Source organism: Girardinichthys multiradiatus, chromosome 19, assembly GCF_021462225.1.
Source record: "Girardinichthys multiradiatus isolate DD_20200921_A chromosome 19, DD_fGirMul_XY1, whole genome shotgun sequence".
NCBI lineage: Eukaryota > Metazoa > Chordata > Actinopteri > Cyprinodontiformes > Goodeidae > Girardinichthys > Girardinichthys multiradiatus.
The window spans coordinates 11,691,814-11,716,805 of record NC_061811.1 but is presented as its reverse complement, the minus strand read 5'-3'; the positions used below and the strand labels follow the sequence as shown (position 1 = coordinate 11,716,805).

Genomic DNA, 24,992 nt, shown 5'->3' with positions numbered 1-24,992 from the left:
GTGCATGTCTAAAAATTAGTTTTACTAAAATAATGTATGTGAAATTGATTGTTAATTTTAAGAAAAAAAACAAAAAAACAAATCAACAAATTTAAAATTCAATTGTTTTTAAATTGCTAGATTCATCTTATTTTTCAATAAACTCAGTGGGGCCTTGTGTCAAGCATCCAGGGCGAGGCCACTCATTCATCACTTGCTTCGTCTGCTGCTCCAGACGTCTGCCTGTACCTCCCCGTCTGCTGCTGATGCAGCAGAGCAGTGTAGCGTAGGCATGGTGGAGGAGATCGGGGACAGGTACGGTGGAAGACAAATTGTCACATTTTTTTCATTAGGAACTGTGTCACTACAGCACACCAAAGCACCTGAATCAGCACTGACTCAGGTTGAACGGCAGACTTCTCCTGGGTCAGAGAAGCCATTTTTCTTACCCACCTCACTGTATTTCTCCTCTGACAGATGACATATTTATCACTGTATTTGGATTCTCATTGAGTAGTAAGCATTTGCCTGTTCCACTGATTAGTTTTTACTTAGTTGTGGTATTGATTATGTATGTGTTTTGCATGCTTGATGTACTCTCCTTCTGTTTGTGGTTCGCCACTGTGTGCTTCTCAAACCTTCGTGGGCGTGGAAACTTTGTTGTTTGACACCCTTATCTGCTCTCTCCTGTTCTTATCTTTGCTCTCTTGTCTCCAGCCCTCAGTTGGATCCTCGACACGTTTTATTTAGGCTTACAGTCTGCAGCAGTGTCAGGCAGTCTGATAGTTGGTTAAGCTGTGGAAAAATTTAGCTTTTAAACTTTGTGGATTTAGAAGATCGAAAAGCACAAGAGAAGATTGCTCATTACTAATAGGCTGACTTATTCCATGCCCTGTGTTTCTGAAACAGGGCCTCAAGATGAGGCCACTCTGGGTTCTGCAGGATGGACAACCCCAGAGGAACTTTCAGAGCAGGCCTCTCAAGCGCAGCACCTCGAACGGCTGGCTCAGCTCTGCATCATGAGCAAACAGTAGGTAAAACTATGTCTTGCTTAGGCATCAACTGTAAAGCAATTAATGAGGTGTAAGACGTTCGGCAGGTTTATTGACTCAGCAGGCTCATTGTGGGTGGATTTATTGTCACATCCTATTAGTGATACTTACAGTTTTATTCTCTGCATAACAATTTTGACATTATACGGTAGGCAAGATAGTTTGGTTGCCTTTTCTTTATTCGCCTCACAAAACCAATGTAGTGTTAGGTCCTAAGAAAGGATCTCTTTGTATACTCTTGGATGCTGTTACCAGTCTGATATTCATGGGTAAAGTCAGGACATAAATACAAATGTTCTTTGGTGTGTGGGTGTGTTGGCAGGATTAATAATAATGGTCTGGGTTTTCATGAAGAATTGCAGCCTTGCAAAAAACAAATTTTGTGTTTGTTTTATAAAAATGACTTGTTTTATCTTTGAAATAGTAGCATGTAATTGCATTGCTTAACTTCAATACTTTTGTAAATTTAACAAAAAAATCATAAACAATCTGCCCTTACAAATTTTCCACTTTCTACAGTGCATATTTTCCACGCATGGAGAACCCTAACTTCGATGTGCTGAATGTCCTTGTATGTATTGAGAAAAGAGACACCACTCGCCTTGCCTGGATCTGGTGTCTCCTGCCGTGTCGGTACCTTGTTCAGGCCATACCATACACCTTATTTTCTCTGCCTCTGTTGTCATTGTGGGGAAAGGCCATTTAACCCGACTGCCGTGGAGGGTGACAAAGGGTGGAATGTTTGCACGATGGAGGGCCGGTCACTGCGCTTAATTAATGCAAGAAGCACACAGTAGTTAAACATAAATGAGATGGTAATGACTGAGCATGGCGATACCAGGGTGGTTTAGGTTTCTAGCTAAATAAGGACAGCCTGGAATTTGATTCTGCTCTTTACTTTGCTCAGGTGTGCTTGAGAAATGTAACCTGAAAGAATGTAAAACTTGTAAAACATGTAAACTCTCTTTGGCCACTGACTGTATAAAAATGGTCCCTTAATGCTCTGACTAGAGCTACATTAAGCCTCAGGCCTTCTTCTTGCAAATAGGAAGCTGTAACTGATCCCTAATATTTTAGGATAAGAAAGTCTTCTGACTGAAATAGATTTACTCATGAAGTGGGAAAATAAGTATTGAACACATCATCATTTTTATAATATATTAATAATCAGGTTGTTGACATGAAATTCACACCAGATGCTCATAACAACCCAAGTAATCCACACATACAAATAAATTACTATAAATTAGCCCATAAATTAAGTTATGTGTAATAAAGTGGAATGACAGATATTAATTATTGTGGACATGAAGACAAGGAAGGGCAGAAAGGCAAAGAAAGAATATCTAATAGCCTTCGATATTAATCTATCCTGCACCATATCCATGCATATCAATATCAGATTTGTCCTAACTGATTGCCTTTTAAAGAGTTTCTCATTACCAAAGTATCACACAAGGAACATCATATAATGAGCTTTCTCAAGACCTTTGCAGAATGATGGCACTGATTACAGACACACATCGAAACTTCTGAATGTTACAGTGAGCTCCATTGGGGCCATATTCTGGAAGTGGAAAGGACATCATTTTACAGTTAATCAGCCATGACTAGATGAGTTTTTCAAAACCGACTTACAGAGCACCCCAGAAAGACCTGGAATTAGCAGAAACAATTTCTTCATGAAAATAGTATGACATGCGCTCAGCCAGCATGGCCTTTATGAAAGCAGACTGTAAAAGACTCCACTCCTGTAGAAAGGTCTAAGCTTTTTTAAGGTTTGCTGCAAAACATTTAGACAAGCTAATGAAATGTTGGCGGAATATAGGGTAGTCAGATTAAACCAATATTTACCTATGTGAATGTCTTGTCTCACACCATGTCTCTAGAAGAAATAGCACTTTGCATCTCCCTAAAAACATCACACTTACAGTGGAGTTTAGAGGTGGAAGCATCTTAGCGTGGGCTGTTTTTCAGCATATGGTACTGGCAAACCTTATATATTTGATGTAAGGTTAAATGAAGAAATTCACATTCCTGATAAGAAGGGAGGATTTTTCAACAAGATAAAGATTCCAAACACACAAAACCATACAATTTTTGTTGGTTACAGAGAAAGAAATTAAAGCTGCTTTTAAGAACTAATTACCTGACATAAATCCAAAAAAAGAAGCTGTGCAAAGAACTGAAGATCAGATTGTGTAGTAGCACCAGAACCTTCACGACTTGAGGAAGGTTTATGTAGAAGAATTGGTCAAAATCACACCTGAGCAAGGCATGTGACTTGTTTCTCTGAAAAGGGAGACATCTTGAAACAGTTCGTCTGAAAAACAGCCATTTTCTGCTCAGTAGTAAATCATTTCTGTGAGCCTGTTCACAACCTATCATTTAATTTTATTACACACAATTTGTGGATGTATTTGTAATAAATTATTTGTATTACTTGGGATGTGCTGACATCTGGTGTTAATTTCATGACAAAGGGCCTGTTAGAAACAGATTTGAGAAATCTAGTTATTATTGAAACAGAGTTGATCTAAATTAGTTCAAATGCAAAAAAGAAAAATAAATGTGAAATTTCCCAACATTGTACTGTTTTATCATTTCTGACCATAAAAACAATAAAACTCAATTATTATACCTTTTACAAAATATAGCTTTTTCACACCATTTTACAGAACTTTTTAAGAACTAAATTAAAAAAAATTGTTAAGAATGAAGTTTTGAAATAATACATTTGCATTAACCTGGGACCTGGCTTCTAAAAACAGAAGCAAAGTGTGGGTTTGGCAGAGTGAAGCTTGTCTCCGTCACACTAAACACTGCTTGCTCTACATATACAGGCACATGCTGGGTTGTGAGGGTGACAAATGTCCTTGGTTGACTTTTTCAGGTCAGATATTCATGGAACGACTGGCAGGTCTTCAATGAAATGTATCACGTTCACTTAGCTTAGCACTTGACAGGACAGCAACAGAGGGATGAGAAAGTAAACCAACCTGTAAGCACCATTCATTCCATAATTCTCCCTAGAGGATAGATGGCAGCCATGCTGGCAGAAATTAAAGGTCTCCACGTCCTCAATAAGGCGCCTGCATGCCCACAGTCCACACAGTGTGCACGTGTTTGTATATGTCATGCTGTTATGATCCAAAATTTGAAACTCCTGGGCTGCTGGGCTGCTCTGCTTTTGAAGCACAGCCTTTACATTTTAGAGAAGTTTAACCTACATGTACAGTACAGACCAAACGTTTGGACACACCTTCTCATTCAAAGAGTTCTTTATTTTCATGACTATGAATATTGTAGCTTCACACTGAAGGCATCAAAACTATGAATGAACACATGTGGAATTATATACTGAACAAAAAAGTGTGAAACAACTGAAAATATGTCTTATATTCTAGGTTCTTCAAAGTTGCCACCTTTTGCTTTGATTACTGCTCTGCACACTCTTGGCATTCTGTTGATGAGCTTCAAGAGGTAGTCACCTGAAATGGTTTTCCAACAGTCTTGAAGGAGTTCCCAGAGATGCTTAGCACTTGTTGGCCCTTTTGCCTTCACTCTGTGGTCCAGCTCACCCCAAACCATCTCGATTAGGTTCAGGTCCGGTGACTGTGGAGTCCAGGTCATCTTGCGCAGCACCCCATCACTCTCCTTCTTGGTCAAATAGCCCTTACACAGCCTGGAGGTGTGTTTGGGGTCATTGTCCTGTTGAAAAATAAATGATGGTCCAACTAAACACAAACTGGATGGAATAGCATGCCGCTGCAAGATGCTGTGGGAGCCATGCTGGTTCAGTATGCCTTCAATTTTGAATAAATCCCCAACAGTGTCACCAGCAAAGCACCCCCACACCATCACACCTCCTCCTCCATGCTTCATGGTGGGAACCAGACATGTAGAGTCCATCCGTTCACCTCTTCTGTGCGGCACAAAGACACGGTGGTTGGAACCAAAGATCTCAAACTTGGACTCATCAGACCAAAGCACAGATTTCCACTGGTCTAATTTCCATTCCTTGTGTTCTTTAGCCCAAACAAGTCTCTTCTGCTTGTTGCCTGTCCTCAGCAGTGGTTTCCTAGCAGCTATTTTACCATGAAGGCCTGATTCACACAGTCTCCTCTTAACAGTTGTTCTAGAGATGTGTCTGCTGCTAGAACTGTGTGTCATTGATCTGTTCTCTAATCTGAGCTGCTGTTCCTGGGGCGGTCCTCATGTGAGCCAGTTTCTTTGTAGCGCTTGATGGTTTTTGCGACTGCACTTGGGGACACTTTCAAAGTTTTCCCAATTGTTCGGACGGACTGACCTTCATTTCTTAAAGTAATGATGGCCACTCGTTTTTCTTTACTTAGCTGCTTTTTTTCTTGCCATAATACAAATTCTATTCAGTAGGACCATCAGCTGTGTACTGTATCCACCTCCTGCACAACACAACTGATGGTCCCAACCCCATTTATAAGGATTGAAATCCCACTTATTAAACCTGACAGGGCACACCTGTGAAGTGAAAACCATTTCAGGTGACTACCTCTTGAAGCTCATCAACAGAATGCCAAGAGTGTGTGGAGCAGTGATCAAAGCAAAAGGTGGCTACTTTGAAGAACCTAGAATATAAGACATATATTCAGTTGTTTCACACTATTTTGTTCAGTATATAATTCCACATGTGTTAATTCATAGTTTTGATGCCTTCAGTGTGAATCTACAATATTCATAGTCATGAAAATAAAGAAAACTCTTTGAATGAGAAGGTGTGTCCAAACTTTTGGTCAGTACTGTTTATACAAAATATTGTTTAGAAATCAATCAGAAGAGAGAACATTTCACTTTAAGGGAAACTAGCTTTATCTGTCTAAGACGCACAAGGATATCCCTGTATATTTTTCAAGGATTTTAAGTGCTTTTTTAAATCAACTTAAAATTAACACTTCAAATGAAAATATAAAAACTAATAAGAGCATTTAATAAACTCAAGAATCAAATTTATTCTTAATCACTCAATATCGATTCCCTCTTGATTAACTAAAAGAAAATCTAAGCAGCTGTAAAACAAAACAAATAATACCAAATTTACACAGTACTTATTCAAAAATTCAAAACTACAATGATAATGCTTAACAGCCTAAAAATCATCAGGAGCTTATTGGATTCTGAAAAGCTAAAAGGAAAAGGGATTTTCTGGCCTTATTCTGAATTCTAATACCAAACCAAGGGAAACATTCTACAAAAGGAACAAAGGAGAAGAGGGATGAAGTTAACGCTGCTTGGACTTTTACAACCAACCTCCTCAACACCAGATATCAACAACAATAGAAAAAAATGGAGCGCCTTTCTTGAGATCTGGTTTGTCACTGTTCTGGTACTCAATGCTCAGCTCAGCTGACTGCTGAGTCTCTGTCCAAATGTGTGCCCAGTCTGCCTCAAGGATGGAAGGCAGTGTAGTTCCTCCTGGCACAGGCATTGAATGTCCGGATCATACTAACTTGAGGGAACAAGTGTTGGGGTCCTCGTTCTGGCCTCCGAGGGTCCCCCAGACGCTGCATCGGTTTCCAAGGCTCTGCTTCAGCCTCTGAGGGTTCGCCAGGTCAAGTTCCGGAGGAGCCTCCACATCCTGGTCCTGAGCATCTCCTAGGTTTCATCTGGGGGGTGTTCATGGAACTGAAGCCTGACTCCTGGGTGCCGCCTGGCTCCAAGCCTGGCTCCAAGCCTCCAGAGTTCTGTGAGGGGTTCAAGGATGAACTGCCTCCCATCCAAGTTCCTGAGTTCAGAGAGGGGTTCGAGGACGAACCACCTCTACTGCCTGTGCCAGATGGGTCCGTGGGTGGACTGCCTCTGACCATAGCTCCAGGGCCCAGTGACTGTGTTCCAGGCCAGACTTACTGTGCTCCCGAGCTGACTGACTGTGTCCCAGGCCAAACTCCACGCCTGTCTCTAAGCTCCGAGGTTCCTCTCCTCTGTTCGGCCAGCCTCCTGATCAACCTGCAGGTTCCCGATGCCGTCGCCGGCCACCACGGTCTCTACCCCTCCACGTCTTGGCCGCCAGCCTCCATGCCTTTGCCGCTGACCGCCCAGGACTCTGTTTTGCAGGTCCTGGCACTCGCCTGAACTTTGTGCCTGCTCGGGGCAACCTCCTGGACGCCCGCCTGAACTTTGTGTTTTTGTTTCTGGCTCTCTTGCAGAGCCCCCCCCCCTAGTTTGAAATATGAAATGGTGAATGATGAAAATGAATAAAAGACTGCATTGAAACTCAAATTGCTGCAAATTCAACAACCTTTTTTTAAATGTATTGCTAATCATGATTTTTTCAGATTATAAGAATAGCAAATAACATCTTTTAGATCACATCTAAGAGAAAATTTCACATCAGGTTGCCAAACTGTCAAATTACAACCAAGCAATCTTGTAGACTACTTGTGTTTTAAATCCCCAGTGGGTAATGCTTTGATTAAATCTATGGTCCTACAAGGCCATTTGGAGCATCTAAGGTCTGCATGCTTCTTTCCAACATCTTGACAAGTGTATTGTTAGTGTCTCTGGAAATACTTTTTTTATATTAATAATAATAATATTTTTCACATTTTGTGTAATGGCAATTCTCTCTTTTCTTCTCAGACCTCATCTTGCCCTAGAATACAGTGGCAAGGTATGTTCAGGAATTTTATCATTGTTTTTTCTGCCTGTGCGTATTTATGTATTTTATTTGGACAAAATGGTTGGAAAAATTATCCTGATCCTTTTCTTTTGCCCCTGGCTCCTTATAAGAAATTCTCTGAGAAACATTGGTGTGACAATTGACAGTTCTTTAAATTTGAGAAGCTCATCACCATCGTAATAGCAGGCTTTTCCCAGCTGAGAATTTTAGCAAAGACAAAGCCTTGTCTCTCTCCCAAACATCTCTAAAAAGCCATTTCATTTTTTGTATCCTTCATCCTTTGCTGCTGTTGCTAACTGCCAGCGCCTGTCTAAATACTCAAGTGAGCGCACATGACCATATTACACCAGTTTTGGCTTTACTCCATCGTCTTCCTGTTTGTTACAGCACCCATTTTAAGATTTTATTGATTGTTTATAGAACTCATGGGCTGGTATCTGCTTATTTGAAGGAGCTTCTATCCCACCATACCCTAACGAGCACTCATGTCTGCTAACCTGATGCTCTCGCATGTCCCACAAACCAAACACAAAAACAGGGCTGGCTGTGCCTTTGCAGTGGCAGGAACCACTCTTTCGAATAATTTACAATGGCAGATAAAAAAATCTCATTGACTGAACATTTTTACAAATCTCCTGAAAACCTGTATTTACTCTTTGGCTTTCAGTTCTATTTCGGCTTTGTCATTCTTAAGTAAATTTCCTGTGATTAGCTGGCTTCTTAAGATTTTTAAATAAATATTTAAACTTTGTTTTTATTGCATATTAATCTACATCACATTTTATCTCTCTTTCTCTTCGTATTGTTTTTTTTGTGTGACTTTTTTTTACTTGTTTTAATTTGTACAGCTCAAACTAGTTTGTTTTTTTAACATACTTTATAAATGAACTGACAATGACGTTATTAACTTTTGTTCAAGATTTAAATTCGGATTTGTCTGTGTGGCTCAGGCTACGAAGATTCACCAGAGGACCTTCGGCAATGACCATCCAATAACAGCCAGAAGTCTGGAGCTCATGGCCACTGTCTACGCTGAAATCGGGAGGACTGAATATTCAGGTAAACAGTGGAATTATGCAGAGGAGCAGAGTAAACACATGTTTCTTTCCACAGAAATGTTACAAAACGGATCCGCAGCTTAACAGCTGGTGTAAATCAAACATGGGTGTGTAACTAGTGGACGATGCAAGTTAGCATTGTTCAGCAGCAGTACCCATGAAAACACACCTTGCAAAGAAGGTCTAAAGTGCTTCAGTAAGTCTGTAGAGGATGTGTCAGCCCGTGAAAATGTTAAATTAATAAACGCTTACCGTTGTGTTGGACACCGAAACGGTTTTATGCAGAACAAAAAGCTTTGTGACAGTTTGAGGCCATAGTGTTGGTGCATCATCAGTGTGCTTTGCTTGCACTTGAAAGGGCAAAGACTCTCTTACTCTGTGTCTCCCTTCCACCTTCTGAACTCTGCATTTTTGTGAGGTATGCTGTGCGGTAAAAAAGTAATACATTAAACCATCCGTGTTGCTAAGTCAGCTTTCAGAGGCAGCGGTGCTAAACTGCAGCTATACTCAACCTGTACAGCAGTAAAGAGAGACGGCAGTAGTATACATCTATTACTGGAAAACTTCACAGAGTTCTTATTGCTCTCCAGACAAGATCTTAAACAAGATCTTGTTTCACCAGAAATGGTGCAAATGTTGTCTGGTGTTGAAGAAAGTAGAAATATAACAAAATAAATAAATATTTGTTTCTGCTTCTTCACGTACAATGCTGTGAAAATGTGTTTGGCCCTTTACAGACTTGTTCTGTTTTTTTCTTTTTTTTACACTTTAATGTTTCAGATAATTAAATCACTTCTAATATTAAAGATGACCCAAGTTATAACAAAATGCCATTTTTTAAATCAAATCAGGTATTGGTTTGATTTGTTAAGGGAAAAAAGCCATCCTTTGCAGCAGCAACTGCCATTAAGTGTGTGATAGCTTGTTGTGACAGTCTTCTCTATCACTGAGGAAAGATTTTGGCCCACTCTGTTTGCAGAATTGTTTTAATTCAGCCACACTGAAGGGTTTTTAAACATGGACAGCCTGTTTTGGATCATACCACAGTATCTCAATTGGATTTAAGTCCAGACTTTGACTAGGCAACAACAAAACCATTTTGTTTTTTGCACACCTTCTAAAAAGTTTTCCCACATCCAACAATATATTTTCTCAAAATGTGAGATAGGTTTTTGTGTTGTTCTTGGTCATCTTTGGTTTTTGGCGTTATAAATTTACCATGGATGTTGTCTTTGCCCAGCCTCTTTCTCATTGTTGAATCCTGAACTTCAAATTTAAGTGAGGTCTGCAGTGCTATAGGTGTTGTTCTGGGTTCTTTTGTAACTTCCCAGATAAATCGACCACTCAATCTTGGAGTAACATTGGTAGGTAGGCCACTCCTGCAAAGGTTCACCCCTGTTACATGTTTTCCCCTTTTGCAGCTGGTTGATTTGGATTTTTCTCCAATTATCTATGATCTCATAGAAACCAATGGAACAAAAATGGAAGGTTTGTAGGAACCCTGGCATTTGTAAACTGATTGTTATGATCTCAGTGTTTGTCATTTGAAGCTGATAAACAGTAAAAATCCCAGTGTGGACAGAGTTAAACATTTCAAATATTTTTATCATTGTCACATATTAATGTTGGGCGATGGTTAACTCCTGTAAAAACACAATAAATTATATTATTTGTGCATTTTTTATCGATCTACCTAACAGGGCCCAAATTGGATCGATAAAAAAAAAAACAGAACATATGTTTTATTTCTCTAACAAGATTGAGTCACATTTTACAATTAATTAACTCAAACAGGCTGATTTTATCATCCATTAATTTTTTTGCAAAAAACACGTGAGCTAAATCATAATTTTAATGAAAAGTGAACATGATACTCTGTTTTTGATTTTTTCTTTGTGTGTATTTTAAAATGCTCTGTGGATGTGGCTGCAAAGTTATATAGCTCAAAGCGACAACTGCAGAGACCGACTCGAGGCTTTTGAAAAGATCGATTCAGATTTGCTTCACTCATGCAGTAAATACAGATCTGACTCACGTCCCTGAAGTGCCTTTAACAGCATGCAGTCTCATTCCAAGCTAAGCCTTCCTAGATCATGTACAGGATTTAGCATTGTTTGTTTTGACGTCTGACTCCAGCAGGTCCCTCTGACATGTCCCTAAATCTCTGTGTGTTATTTTTTAGGTTTATTCTGCATAATAGACATTTGACACAGGCTAACCTATATCATTTCATCAGATTTAATGTGACAATACAGGACTACAGCAAAATGAAGACAGATATTACCAATGGGGTTTTCAGCCATATAAACATAATCTAGTGGACCAACACACTTTTCAATTTAATTTCAGTGTCTTAAATTCAATTTATTTCAAACTTGTAAACATTACACAGAAAGTATTGTTGGAAATCATAAATAAAAAGGGATACAAGTGATAAGACAATAAAACAAATCAATAAGAACAAAGAATTCTCAACAACATAGCCCCAACTTTGTTAATTTACTTTACGTATCTGAGAAATGGAGATGATGGTAAAACACTTATTTAATCCATTCCCTTCTCCATAAATATACAGTTATATTAATCAAAGAATTTGAATAACAAAATCTGATTAGAAGAAGCAACAACTAAGTAACTGAAATTGAATTCACAACATTTCACATTGTTCTTCTTTATATTTAATGAGCACTGTTGCTGTGCATTCTGGGATTCAGAGCTCTTTTCCAGTCTAATTTGTTCTCTGGTCATGCAGTTACTTGTTCTCCATGTGGCTGGGGTGGATCCTCAACACTTTAGAATAAATATGTTTAACATGGACTTTCCAGCTAAGTCTATCATCTGTTGTTTCAAGTAACCTGTTGTCATTGGCTCTTTAAGTGTCAACAAAAATTATTAAATTATTTGCATGTGTACTTAAAGTTTCAAAATATAATTGGTTTATCTTAGTCCAAATTTACTGTTTATAATAAGACATATCTTCAATTTATTTGCTTTAGTTTTCATCACACCAAATAAGTGCTGCAAATCAGCACCGGAAAAGAAAATATTAGCAGGATCAGCAAAAAGTGTCAGTTTCACATGTTAATGATTTATAGAAGAAACTGTTTTGTTCCCAACAATAACCCCTGTGGGGTGTTTCAAACAAATAAGGAGCAGCAATAATTAAGGCCCCGTTTACGCGACAAAGTTTTCTAGTGAAAATGGAAACGTTTAGCTGCGTTTCATCTGTTAATTTAACACTACATCCTTCTTCATTTGAACATCTACCATTTGCCAAGTTTTGAGCTACTTTTTTGTGTTTTTGGTGTAAAATGCTACATTATGTCTGTCAAACTGTGTTATCTTGGGAATGTTTCATACATATAACTAAATATGACAGGCAGCAGACTCCTACAAAGCTAGAATCCAATTTAAGAATGGTAGTTTGGAGAACTTTGTTAATGACAGTCACAATACCAGTCCATCCTTTTAAGGTCCAGACTCATTTTTTTGTCTGAGTCAGGTGGCTTAATGAAGAGAAAAAAAACATGGTCAGGTTCTGCACTACAAATTAGTGAAATTGCAGCCAGAGTCCAAAGAAAACTACTCTAAATACTATTAATGAAGACCATTTTAATGGATTACAATAATCTGTAAATCACTGAAGGCAAAAATTAAGAAATGAGAGAATCTAAACTTTTGCACAGTATTGTACAACTAAAATGAAACGTATTGAACATTGTGCATGTGTTTTTCTTGCAAAATACACTGCTCAAAAAAACTAAAGGGAACACTTAAACAACACAATATAACTCCAAGCAAATCAAACTTCTGTGAAATCAAACTGTCCACTTAGGAAGCAACACTGATTAACAATCAATTTCACATCCTGTTGTACAAATGAAATAGACAACAGGGGGAAATCTTTGGCGATTAGCAAGAAACACTCAATAAAGGAGTGGTTCTGCAGGTGGAGACCACAGACCACGTCTCAGTACCTATGCTTTCTGGCTGATGTTTTGGTCACTTTTGAATGTTGGTGATGTTTTCACACTCGTGGTAGCATGAGACGGACTCTACAACCCACACAAGTGGCTCAGGTAGTGCAGCTCATCCAGGATGGCACATCAATGCGAGCTGTGGCAAGAAGGTTTGCTGTGTCTGTCAGCGTAGTGTCCAGAGCCTGGAGGCGCTACCAGGAGACAGGCCAGTACACCAGGAGACGTGGAGGAGGCTGTAGGAGGGCAACAACCCAGCAGCAGGACCGCTACCTCCACCTTTGTGCAAGGAGGAAGAGGAGGTGCACTGCCAGAGCCCTGCAAAATGACCTCCAGCAGGCTATAAATGTGCATGTGTCTGCACAAACAGTTAGAAACCGACTCCATGAGGATGGTATGAGGGCCCGACGTCCACAAATGGGGGTTGTGCTCACAGCCCAACACCATGTAGGATGCTTGGCATTTGCCAGAGAACACCAGGATTGGTAAATTCGCCACTTGCGCCCTGTGGTCTTCACACGTTAAAGCAGGTTCACACTGAGCACATGTGACAGACGTGACAGAGTCTGGAGACACTGCCATCAGGTATAGAGATGAGATCCTCAGACCCCTTGTGAAACCATATGCTGGTGCGGTTGGCCCTGGGTTCCTCCTAATGCTGACACACTGCTGGAGTGTGTCAGCAGTTCCTGCAAGATGAAGACATTGAAGCTATGGACTGGCCCGCCCGTTCCCCAGACCTGAATCTGATTGAGCACATCTGGGACATCATGTCTCGCTCCATCCACCAACGTCACGTTGCATCACAGACTGTCCAGGAGTTGGTGGATGCTTTAGTCCAGGTCTGGGAGGAGATCCCTCAGTAGACCATCTGCCATCTCATCAGGAGTATGTCCAGGCGTTGTAGGGAGGTCATAGAGGCACCTGGAGGCCACACATAATACTGAACCTCATTTTGACTTGTTTTAAGGACATTACATCAAAGTTGGATCAGCCTCTAGTGTGTTTTTCCACTGTAGTTTTGTGTGTGACTCCAAATCCAGGCCTCCATTGGTTAATAAATTTGATTTCCATTGATGATTTTGTGTGATTTTGTTGTCAGCACATTCAACTTTGTGTAGAACAAAGTATTCAACAATAATATTTCATTCATTCAGATGTAGGATGTGTTATTTGAGTGTTCCCTTTATTTTTTTGAGCAGTGTATATATAAAACATTTGCTGCCTAGACATTTATCAACATTGCTAAGGAATAATAATTTAGGAAATCTTTTTACAATCTTCATCTATATTTGCATTTTCATTGTTTGTTGATACCTTCCCAGATATTAGATATTGCATAGTGGCAGGAAAATAGCAGCATGCAAGGGTTAACATTCTGCCTCCTGTTCTGGGACACATTTGCATGTTCCACATTGCAGGTTTTACCTTCGGCTCCCTCTCTGTCTTAACCTCAGGCACAAATTTTAATCAGCTACCTGCTCATGGACTGTGTGGTCATGGTTTTCTCTCTAGATTCTCTGGGCCAGTGTGTGTCGGCATTGTCTAAACGCTTCGCTGCTGCAGAGTCCCTCAGAGACACCGTCAACTGTCTTCCTCATTCCCACCGAGAGAAAATTTCTCAGGTGCGTCATAGAAAAGACGGCCACCACCAACAGGAGGACACATTGAAACCTAAGGTACTTGTAATTTCTCGCAGTTTGTTTGACCTTTAAACTGTACTCTATGCAGTGTACTTGATTAAACTAAATTTAATGTAGGTAACCAGTGGAAAAGTCCCCACCTCCATTCTAAAAAGGCCCAACTGTGGGTCAGACACAGAACCAAACCACAGGCGGAAAAGTGAGCGCAGGGTTCGATTCAGGGAGCCCGAGACCACAGTACATGGTAAGAAAACGTACGTTTTAACAGTTTGAAGAGTTCGGTCACACTAGGTTTTAGATGACCTTTAAGTTATTTTCCTGCTGTTTATCATTTCCAGATCAGGAATTTAATTAAGAAAATGCACTCAAGCATAGGACTGCATCAGACTCCAAACATGAGAAAGCAATTAAGCTTTGCAATGCAAACATCACTACATTGAGTCCTGAGTGAAAGTGGACTCTGTACCACCACAATAAATGATTTGTTGCGGGTGTATGTCACTGAACATGGCTTCTGTTCACACAAAACCTCTTCTCTGTTGGCTTCACAGATATTTACTGTGACCCTTTAGGTGGTAAGTTTGTTCAAAAGGAGACTAAGTTGCATGGGGGAGCACCAACAACACTGCACTCTGTTAAGATCTATTAAAAATCATCACACAATTTAGCTTTCATGATTTGTTAAAAGCTTTTTTTTGCTTTACATGCACAGTGTGGTTAAACTAATACCTGATTATACATTGTTTTAAAAAATCTGGGACACATAAATATCACAAGTTTTATAAAAATATTTAATTAAGTAATTAAAGGACATATATCATCACTTTTATAACTTTTCCTTTAATTTGCGTTCAGATTTGAAGGTCACGATAGTTTTATTCCTTTCCGTGGCTGAAGTTGACAAGTATATAACTCAGTTCAGCCAAAACTTGTGAAAAAGTGCTGAGATTACTTTTGAACAGCGTGCACAAGTATTAGTGCGTAAAACAATGGCCACCCGGAACAAAAGGACTGATTGCAGTCTCTAGCTTGAATTTGAGACCTAACAATCCACACCCTATGCAGAAATTTTAGAGTGCACTGTGTGGAGCCCAGTCAGCATATCATTCACCACTGGGGCAAACACACTCAGATGGTGTTAAGGCTTGCGAAATAGGACCCCAGAATGCAGACGAGCAGGCAGCGTGATTGTAAGTGAAAAAGGATTTAATGACAAAAAAGAAAAACTTACTCACAGCAGGAGGCAGGAACAAAACAACAAATAGGCAGGCGAGACACGCATGGCATGATCAGAAAACCAAACTTGACAAAACATGAACAAGACGACAAAACTTAAGCATGACCAGGAAAACAACAAACAGAAGCATGATTCAAAAACTGTGAGAACATATAAGAAAAAAACAGAAACCAAACAACCCCAAATCATAACAGACGGACTCTGTAATTTCTGACCCAGTTCTGGCCAGCATTGCTACTCTAATGAAGAGAGGCATATGCCACCACATCCCTCCCCCAACATTGTCAGCAGAATAACCTACTTTATATTATCAAGCCATGCATTGGTTGTGTAAATCTTACTTTTCTCCATGTCTCTCCAAATAATCAGTCTGTGTTTTAACTATACTACATTACTGTGGCAATCAAACATGTTTCCACAATGCCCCTTATCAGGCCACTCAAACTCCAGTTAGTTTTCTCACCATTGCATGATGTCCCCAAAAGGTTACTTCAAGCTACACAGGTGGTGTATGACAGACTGAAGTTGCAGCCAAGCACGCTTGTCTTCATTTGGAGAAGACAAAATCTGTTAGATATGAAGCTTTTAATTATTGTGGCTAAACATGTTGGAGGATTGAGCTGTTAATGATTTAATGAGATGAGCAGACATCAGCAGCAGATGTATTGTACTGACAGAAAACACATAAAAAGTTAAAGCTGTCAAATAATGTATTTTCTTGCCTGATAAGATTTATGCTCACAAACAACAGCCACATTTGGCTTGGTGGTCTGGCTGTCAACTCCCTGCTCAAGCTATCTACACCTGTCTCTCAGGTTTGAGTTGTTCCTTCCCTTAAATCCATTTAGGAGATTGTTTTTGGTTAAGTGAGGAAAAATATTTCCTATTAATGTGTGTACTTACACGAAGCTCACCCGTATCACCTGCATAGGTGATCTTCGCAGCATCCGTTTTTTGTCACCAAAAAGTGACCGCACATCCATTTGACATATTCCTGCTAGAAAGCTCCTTTTCATTAAAAAAACTGTCTTGTGTGCAACATTAACCCATCAGACACTGCAGATCCAGATGACAATTATAATCCATACATGGTTCTCCCTTCCTGTTTTTAGGATAGGCATAGCTATAAAGGCTTTCTTAAAATTACTTATCTCCTTTACAAATCTGTGAAAAAGCTAATTGTGATAAATTTATGTTTCATGTTTTTAACATTTATAGGAGTATGGGTCTAAAATGTGATGATTTTTGACCTTTTCAGCTACAAAAAGCTCTGTTGCATTCTTGGGTCTAAAGTTGAAAGTCTTTGGCAGACTTGAAAATTCAAATGCTCCTTATTTACAAGCCAAAACACTTAAAAAGTGCTCTCATTTTTCAGCCTATGAGACGACGCCGGCCCGCCCCCATCTTGCCCTGTTCACCTGTCTCTTCCTACTGATGTCATTCCTTGGCGTGGCGATGTACTGCACCGATCGCCGGCGGCCACAGAGAGCATGTGAAGAGTTGGAGGCCGCTTTGGCCGTCTACCTGGTGCACATGAAGCAGCTCCTGTATGGCTGCTGGATATGGCTGACCATGCAGTGACTGTGACAGACCACAGCTGGAGACATGGAGCTTATCTTTTTAAATATGTTTTTTCCTTTCTTTTTATTTTTGAAGGTATCCAGGCCCACAAAATGCTCAGCCATGTTGCAAGGCTCTGCAATGGGGCCTCTCCCCTACTAAAAAGGAAATATGTGTAATCCCGGACACATGTAGCTTTCATGTCTGTATGTATATAAATCTATATATGCACTACAGTTTGGAAATACCACTTCATATGTAAGTTGTGAAATATCTTGCACATTTGCATTGATAATGCTCACATAATCCCCACAATGATTTGATTCTTCAGGTCAGGTTAAAGTCTGTTGCCTGTGAGTGGATGCAAATATTTATTTTACTACCGAACATTAATTGTGTATGTTATATATCACAAACATCTGAATGTGTATATATGTCTCAATATACTAAGGTCTATCACTATCAGTATCAGCCTTGTAATTCCATATTAAAGAATGTAGAGATGTTTGAAAATGTTGCAGCAGTCCACATCTGCAGGGCAAAGGTTATTGGGCACTGATCTATTAGAGCGTGAAAACAGGGCTACATCACTTCACAGTACGAGGTTAAATGAGATGAAAAACACATGATTCCTTCTTGACTGTCTGTTGCTTCCAGGGTATAAAATCTGTAGCACATTATCCTTAATCAGAGAGAATATACTCAAACTCTAATGCCTTGCAAAAGCCTTTTCATGTCCTTTTCTGTCATGCTTTAGCTGTTTTTAGGATTTAAAGTGGCTCACTAACACAAGCTAATGCAAAATTGTGAAGTGGAGTGAAAAAGGTGCAGCATGCATTGGTTGGAGTGGTTTCAAGAGTGTCAGGCTGAATACTAATGAGGTCAAATGTATGTCTCACCTTTCCATGTGTTAAGCTTGTTTTTCTCTGATGTTCCTAGTTTTCTTTATGGGCATCAGAGTAAAAGAGGGTGAACACATACATGCACATTTATGACACAGATTTGAGTGTATTCACCTCCTTTTACTTTGGTTCCCCTCAAATAAAACCGAGTGCAACCAATTACAAACTGACTCTCATTTTTTAGATTTGTACGTATAAAAGAAAATTGCAAACCATGTATCTGTTGTCATCCACTTTACAATTATCCTCAATTTTTGTTGGTCTGTCACATAAAATCTGAAGAAAAAAACATTAAAGTTTGTGGCTGTACAGTGACAGAATGTTTGGAGGAGTGTGAATACTTTTGCAAGGCACCGTAAATGAAGGCTGACAGTTTTAATAAATGTTCCCCTCTAAACTGCCTGATACACCTCACCTTCGAAACCCACGTGTTATATATATGTCTGTCTTCTACTGTTTGTCTGCATCAACGCAAGAAACTATAAATTTGCTTTTACTGTTATTTTTCATTATTTTGTCACCTTTCTATTTGCTGTTAGATTTGGTTTAACTGTGACTTCAAACTCCCATTTATATTTGGACGAGAAGAAAAAGCCGAAACAATTGAGGATAAACACAGAGATGTATAATATATATATATATATATGTGTATATATTTATTGTGGCTATGAGTTATATATGAGTCCCTTTATCGAATGAAGCAGAAATTTCAGAAAAACAGCCAAACTTGCACACAAATGGGCTATATAGAAATTAAAGGGCAGAGTGATGCACATACCTCTTGTTATGAGCAATAACACACAGCACAGTTTTCATTAGAACAGTGCTCTCTGCATGACAGGTTTCAGGGATATCAACATGATTGTGTCTGATTGTGGAGATCTCACATTTGAATTTTTAAGCAATATATGGCAAAGCAATGCCTGCACACAGGAAAAAAAAAAAAAACACCCACAGCTCCATACTGTCAAACTAAATTGTCATTAGCAATAAAAGGATTCCCAGTAAACTCATGTGCTTTGTATCCACACTTAGCTGCTTTTTACTGCTGTCTGAACATTTATGGTCACTTTGAGAGAAGTGCCTTTACAGAGGGTTGTCTTGGTTCCTGTTTTATGATTTCAGTTGTTTTGAATAAAACTGTCATTGCCTATCAAAGTTACGTAACGTGCTTGTGCTCCTCCTGACCAGTCTAGGATGTGATGTAACAGCCAAGGAAATGCATGCAGGTATAAATACATGTATATCACAGTAGTAAAATATATTGGTTTTGTAGCCTATTAAGTGAGAAGAAGCAGCACCAGTCACTAAACTACACATCATATATTCTGTTTGTTTCTTTTATATCATACTAAATGCTAAAAGCTTTTTTGGACTAGCTGCTAAATATATTAACGCTTTGAGCTGCAATTTGTCATAAACAGCTCTTTGTAGTTGTTGTGTAAACACACTGCAAAATCACAGGTTGTTCTACTTTGCTGAAGCATGCAAATAATTCTCGGTTCACCAAGATGTACCTTTTCAGAATGAAAAGCCTACCTAAGGAGAACATGTATCTAGAGAAGACCAGAAAACAGTTATTACGCCTCTTTATATCTAAAAACCATCTTCTCAATTTGTCATGCACTGGGTAGCATGCAAACAACTTTTCAAAGAAACACGATCCTTTACCAAATTTTCCAACTCATTAATACTGAGTGGCTAAACTCTAGAAAATTCTGAGTTAAGGAAAACTCAAGTCTATATTTCTGGTGGTTTATGATCAATAAGCGGTAATCAATACACGCGGATTTTTGACTAAGTATGAGTTTCATCCAAAGAAGAAAACGATCCATTTGATTTGATCCACGGACAATGGAAGCAGAAGCCAATTGGTTTTGATTGTCTCCACAGGCAAACGTTGGTGAATCTTATGGCAGATAAGAACCTACAGTTCTAGTCACAGGTTTGCATAAACTCACCTGAACTGTCATATCCATTTTGGGCTTTTAAAGATACATTTGAACTGTTTCTTAGGATGAACTGATGGTACAACAACTCACTTTACTGAATTTTAAAAATCAGAATAATCAACACATGTTTATAATTATGAATATGGACTCAAATATAAACATCCATCTCCAATAATGCTTGGTTTAAAGCCCCTTGGTTGCACACTGAGTACGCACTTTGATAGCCATCAAAAAAGTTTCTTTCATGAATCTTGCTGGACATTTGATTGTTCATCTTTTATTGCTAAAGTGGTAGAGTTTGTTTAAATTGGTTGGTTTCATATCCCAGATTTTAAGAACAGCCCTCAGTTTTTCAAAAATATTCAAGGTCAGGGCTTTTCAAAAGCATGACATTAGCAGTTTGGGTTTGTGTTTGGAATCATTGTCCTGTTGGAACACCTAGCTGTGTCCAGGTTTTACCAATCTAGCTGTTAATTTGAGGTGAAGTGGATGAATATAGTCCTCTGTCTTCATTATTCCACCTACTTTAGTTAATGTAAGAGTACCACTGGTAGCAAAACAGCACACAGCACGATGCTGACACCACCATCCTTTTTAAGTTTAAAAGCCTTCCCTTGACTCTAAAACCTGCTTGCCATTGAGGTAAAACAGCTCAATCTTTGTCTTATTCGACCATAAAACCTTTACCCAGAAGGCATTTGGGTTGTCCAAGGGGGTGGTGACAAATTTCAGCCAAGCTTGAAGTTATCGATTTTGGTGATAAAATAAGGTTTATCTGCACCTTGTCTGTGGTCACTGCTGTTCCAGCATCTTCCAGTACACGATTTACCTGAGCCAGATAAATAACCATCTGCATTTCATCTTAGGGGGCCAGTTGGGATTCGATAGTTAAAACTTGGAAAAGATTGAGTTCTCCAACAGGATTATCATCCTAAACACATGAAAAGAGGCTTTGGAATAGATAAAGCAAGCTAACAATAAGCTTTCATAAAGCATGGACTTCAAAATATACAGAAAATATATAAACTATGTTTAAAAGCTGGGTCAGTGCGAGCAAACCAATGAAATCTATCAATTCAGCTAAGACGAGCTGTCAAAAATCAAGCTGGAATCATAAAGCAAGCTTGTTAAAGGCCACAAATGTCATTTAATTTCTCTACAACTTAGCCTTTACGTAACATTTTGACCATCAATAGATTAAAGAGAACTTGTGGATCTAATTGTTTTTAAAATCCATTTTAGTTGTCTGTTGTATTATCAGTCCACTGTGGGACAAAAATGTCCAAACGCCTCATTAATATCTAAAATGAGATCCATGTGGATGATGAGTGTATGTAAGCATGTGGCAAGCACTGTAGGGCAGAGATGTGAGTGTTGCAGCCTATTGTTTCTAGATCAGGCCAGTCTTGAGGTCAGAGCCACAGCGCGAGGAGCGACCGAGCAGCAATCCCTTCTCATGGATCAGGGAGTCAAGGAGGTCCTCCTGTCTGTAGTTATGGTAGACCTTTAGGAAAGCTAACACTGTGATCCCAAGCCAGGTGAGCCAGGCAGCCCAGAGGCCAAACTGAAAAAAGAGACATCCTTATTTTATGACTGCATTTAAAGATATTATGAGACTGTTTGGCTGATCTATGACACCAAAATCATTACCTGAGCTATTGCAAACTGGTCATAGAAGGCAGAATTATCCAGGCCCAGTTCTAGGTCTGTGTCCTGCAACTCTTCACAGCTAAATAAATGAACAAGAAATGAAAGGAAATTCTGGCTTCTGTCTGAAAGCCACTGTTTGTGTGCTCATATCTCACCTGTTAGGCATGGTCCCACTCTCAGTGATGGAGTCACACCACAGGTTGAAACCCACGCTGACAATGGTGCTGGACAGGAAGACTGTGAACATCACCAGGGAGCTGATCATCAGGTTGAGGAAGGCATTGAAAAAGGAGCTGTAGGGAGAAAGAACATGTGAAACCTCTCTAAACTGCTCTTGAAGCTTCTCGGGCACATCTCAAACAAAAATATCGTTGAAAAGTTCATTTATTTGAATAATTGAATTCAAAAGGTGATGTATGGTGCTATATAGATTGAGTACACACAAACTGATATTTGTTACATATTTATTTATGTTAATTTCAATAATTATGGCTCACAGGTAATGAAAATCCATAATTTCGTTTCTCAAAAAAATAGATTACACAAGACCATTAAAGAAGGATTTTAGTACATAAATGTTGTGTTAGGAACATGGTGTGGCCTACAATTTTAATGTGAAAATGCTGACTTGAAGGTTGTCCAGCAGACAGTCATTGAAACCCTGCAAAAGAAGGGTTAGCTACAAAAAGTCATTGCTAAAGAAGCTGAGTGCAGTATCTAAGCTTATTAATAATGGAAAGTTTAGAGGAAGGAAAATGTGTGGGAGAAAAAGTGCACCGGCAACAGGGATAGCCACAGTCTTGAGAGGATTCAAATTAAAGAATTGACAAGTGATTGACTGTGGCTGGAGCGAGTGCTCTTGAAGAACTCTTCATCTCTCCAAACTTTTAAATAGGCTTTCTTTAACAAATTTCTCATGGCTGTGGTTATCTCTGTTGCACACGCATTCTTTTCTACCACACTTTTTCCTTCCACTAAACTTTCGGTTAATATGCTCGTAAACAGCATTCTGAACAGCTAGTTTCTTGCACAACAGCCTTTTTGGCTTATCTTCCATGTGCAGGGTGTCAGTGATGGCATGACGGACAACTGTCGAGTCATTTGTCTTCTCCCTGATTGTTTAGGCCACAACATGGCCTTAAAATAACATTTCGGTGATCTTATGTGATATTTTACTTTTCTGGGGCACTGGATTTTGAGATCTCACGAACTGTAAGTTATAGTCGTTAACAGAAATAAACAATAAATATATATCACTTTATAAAGGCCTCAAAGACATAAGAGTCACACAACAAGACAAAGCTTTGGTGATAATTATGTATTCCAATCACAAATCCAGACTTCAACAAAGTTTTTTTTCAATTGCATTTTAGAGACTAAGAATGATTGTTTTAGATTTTAAACAGGTGCTACGTTATTCTACAGTTACCGGGTAATATGACTGCGCGATTTTATAGATGTAGAAAACATTTTGGAGCTATGACCCAAACAAGATAGGGGCGTTGGGTGTACCCTGTAGATGTACATTTTAGGCTAACCGTGATACATCATTCTCCATCCCTTTGCATCATTTTTTTACCCTGCGGTCCTCAAGGAGAACATGTGAACTGCCACTCACTCGTCGTGTCCTTTGCACAAAATGAACAGCAGCCTCCATGCCTGCACTGCGGACAGGATGAGGGATGCAATCCCGACAAAAGTGCTGAAGCTGCAGGAGGACTCGGGTCCCCACTCCTCCACGATGAAGCGCTGCTTCGACACGGTGATGTTCTCATTTTGCCACATCCCACGCGTGAACAGCAGGCATTTCCCCCCGAAGTCCTCTGTGTTCTCCGACAGCGGCACTACGGCGATGAAACCGAACACGAAGGCCAGAAAATAGAGGATGCACTGGGCGACGATCAGATTGTCGAGGGCCATTTTCTCGTCTGCCGCCTGCGCCTTCAGCCTCCCGGAGAAAGTGCGGCTGCGCAGCAGAGACGAGCGGAGGCGCAGCATCCGAGGACGCGCTGTGCTGCAAATTAATGAGTGGGCAGAGGCCTTCAGGGCTCTCCATCTTATCTGCATCTAGACCGTGGAGATGGACCACTCCACTGCTGCTCAAGCAGTTGAGAAGGATTTAACAGTTGTCACATTTTATGGCGCAACCACTGCAGTTTGGTGGATTTGACCAAAACTGATTGATTGATCCTGTCACAGTTCTTTACCCTGGTTACGCTTCCATGTAATAATAACAACAATACTAATAGTTTTATTTTATTTATATTTTTATAGTTCATTACTCAGCTCCTCTTTCATTTCCCCACTCGGCTGCAGTGCTTTCAGGTTATTGGACTGATCTGGTCCGCATGCCACTAATCACATTCAGCAGATTCAACAGATCCTGGTTTTGCCATGTCTCTGTCCTCAGCAAATGTTGTTTTTTAATGCCTACTCTCACTCCTACATTTGGGTCCTAATATACACCAAACATAATATTATTAAGAATGTTAGTCCTAAAACAATATATTTTTTGAACATGCTTTTAAAGTTTTACTAAGCCTGCCAATACATTTGTCAGAATTTGTAATAATAATATTAATGAATGCACAATTATCAAATGCTAGAACAATAATAAAATGTCAAATTATATGTAAAATTTATTTTTATTTTTTTTAATACTGGGTTTTACTATAATACGGAGCCCGTGAGGGGACATAGGGGAATTTTTTTTTTTTTCTTTTGCGTTCGCTCGCAAATATTGTTACTCACCTTGAGAAAGCTGTGCATTTTGGAACAGCAGCACATTTGACAAACTGCATTGATATGGCATTAGTATGGTTTATTTGTCATATGCAGGTTAACACGCAGTCAACAATGCGATTAAATGCTTAGGATAAGACGAACCGTTGAAATCACTATAAAAACAAAAGTGGCGTGCAAAAAAAGTACACATCATGCAGCAATAAGCAAATAAAGTGTCACAGATGTGGTTTCCTGCAGTATTATGGTCCAGAGTTCAGTAGTTTGACAGCATGTGGATAATAAATGTATTTAAGTCTGATTGAAGATCCTTTTATTTAAGGCCGATTTCAAAATGAAACTCAATAAATCTCAAAAACGGGTCTCCCACAAAGTATTGCGAACGAACGCAAAAGTATTTTTTTTTTTTTTATTTGCGTACCCACGCCATACTTTTGCGCTCTCACGCAATAGTTTTTGCGTTATCTCGAGTTTCATTTTGAAATCGGCCTTAAATAAAAGGATCTTCAATCAGACTTAAAGACAGTTATTATCCACATGCTGTCAAACTACTGTAATAGTGATTTCAACGGTTCGTCTTATCCT

General features: G+C 39.3%; 2 protein-coding genes across 4 annotated transcripts in view; one reads left to right on the top strand and one right to left on the bottom strand.

The window, feature by feature from the left end:
- The window catches only part of c19h14orf180 (chromosome 19 C14orf180 homolog), a 30,763-nt gene extending 11,538 nt beyond the window's left edge, over positions 1-19,225 (top strand). Inside the window, exons 4-10 of one of the 3 annotated variants that reach the window (XM_047344906.1) lie at positions 889-1,009; positions 7,647-7,677; positions 8,637-8,745; positions 14,237-14,400; positions 14,482-14,608; positions 14,916-14,939; positions 16,977-19,225. In XM_047344906.1, coding sequence (XP_047200862.1) covers positions 889-1,009; positions 7,647-7,677; positions 8,637-8,745; positions 14,237-14,400; positions 14,482-14,608; positions 14,916-14,939; positions 16,977-17,182 — 782 coding nt within the window. In that variant the 3' untranslated portion in view covers positions 17,183-19,225. Of the gene's footprint in view, positions 1-888; positions 1,010-7,646; positions 7,678-8,636; positions 8,746-14,236; positions 14,401-14,481; positions 14,619-14,915; positions 14,940-16,976 lie in introns of all 3 variants that reach the window. The other 2 variants (XM_047344907.1, XM_047344908.1) reach the window with 2 other exon arrangements.
- Positions 18,674-23,856, bottom strand: LOC124855222 (transmembrane protein 179). The gene is made up of 4 exons (XM_047344911.1): positions 23,284-23,856; positions 21,821-21,958; positions 21,666-21,744; positions 18,674-21,579 (listed from the first exon to the last, which is right to left on the bottom strand). The coding sequence occupies exons 1-4, from the start codon at positions 23,730-23,732 to the stop codon at positions 21,406-21,408; spliced, it is 840 nt and encodes a 279-aa protein (XP_047200867.1). The 5' UTR covers positions 23,733-23,856; the 3' UTR covers positions 18,674-21,405.
- Positions 23,857-24,992: the final 1,136 nt, after the last annotated feature.

Excerpts from the sequence above, each read along its gene's own strand:
- LOC124855222 (XM_047344911.1), bottom strand. The coding sequence starts at position 23,732 with ATGCAGATAAGATGGAGAGCCCTGAAGGCCTCTGCCCACTCATTAATT. Across the intron at positions 21,959-23,283 it reads TTGTGCAAAGGACACGACGA|CTCCTTTTTCAATGCCTTCC; the intron begins GTGAGTGGCAGT and ends TTCTCCCTACAG. Across the intron at positions 21,745-21,820 it reads AGTGGGACCATGCCTAACAG|CTGTGAAGAGTTGCAGGACA; the intron begins GTGAGATATGAG and ends TCATTTATTTAG.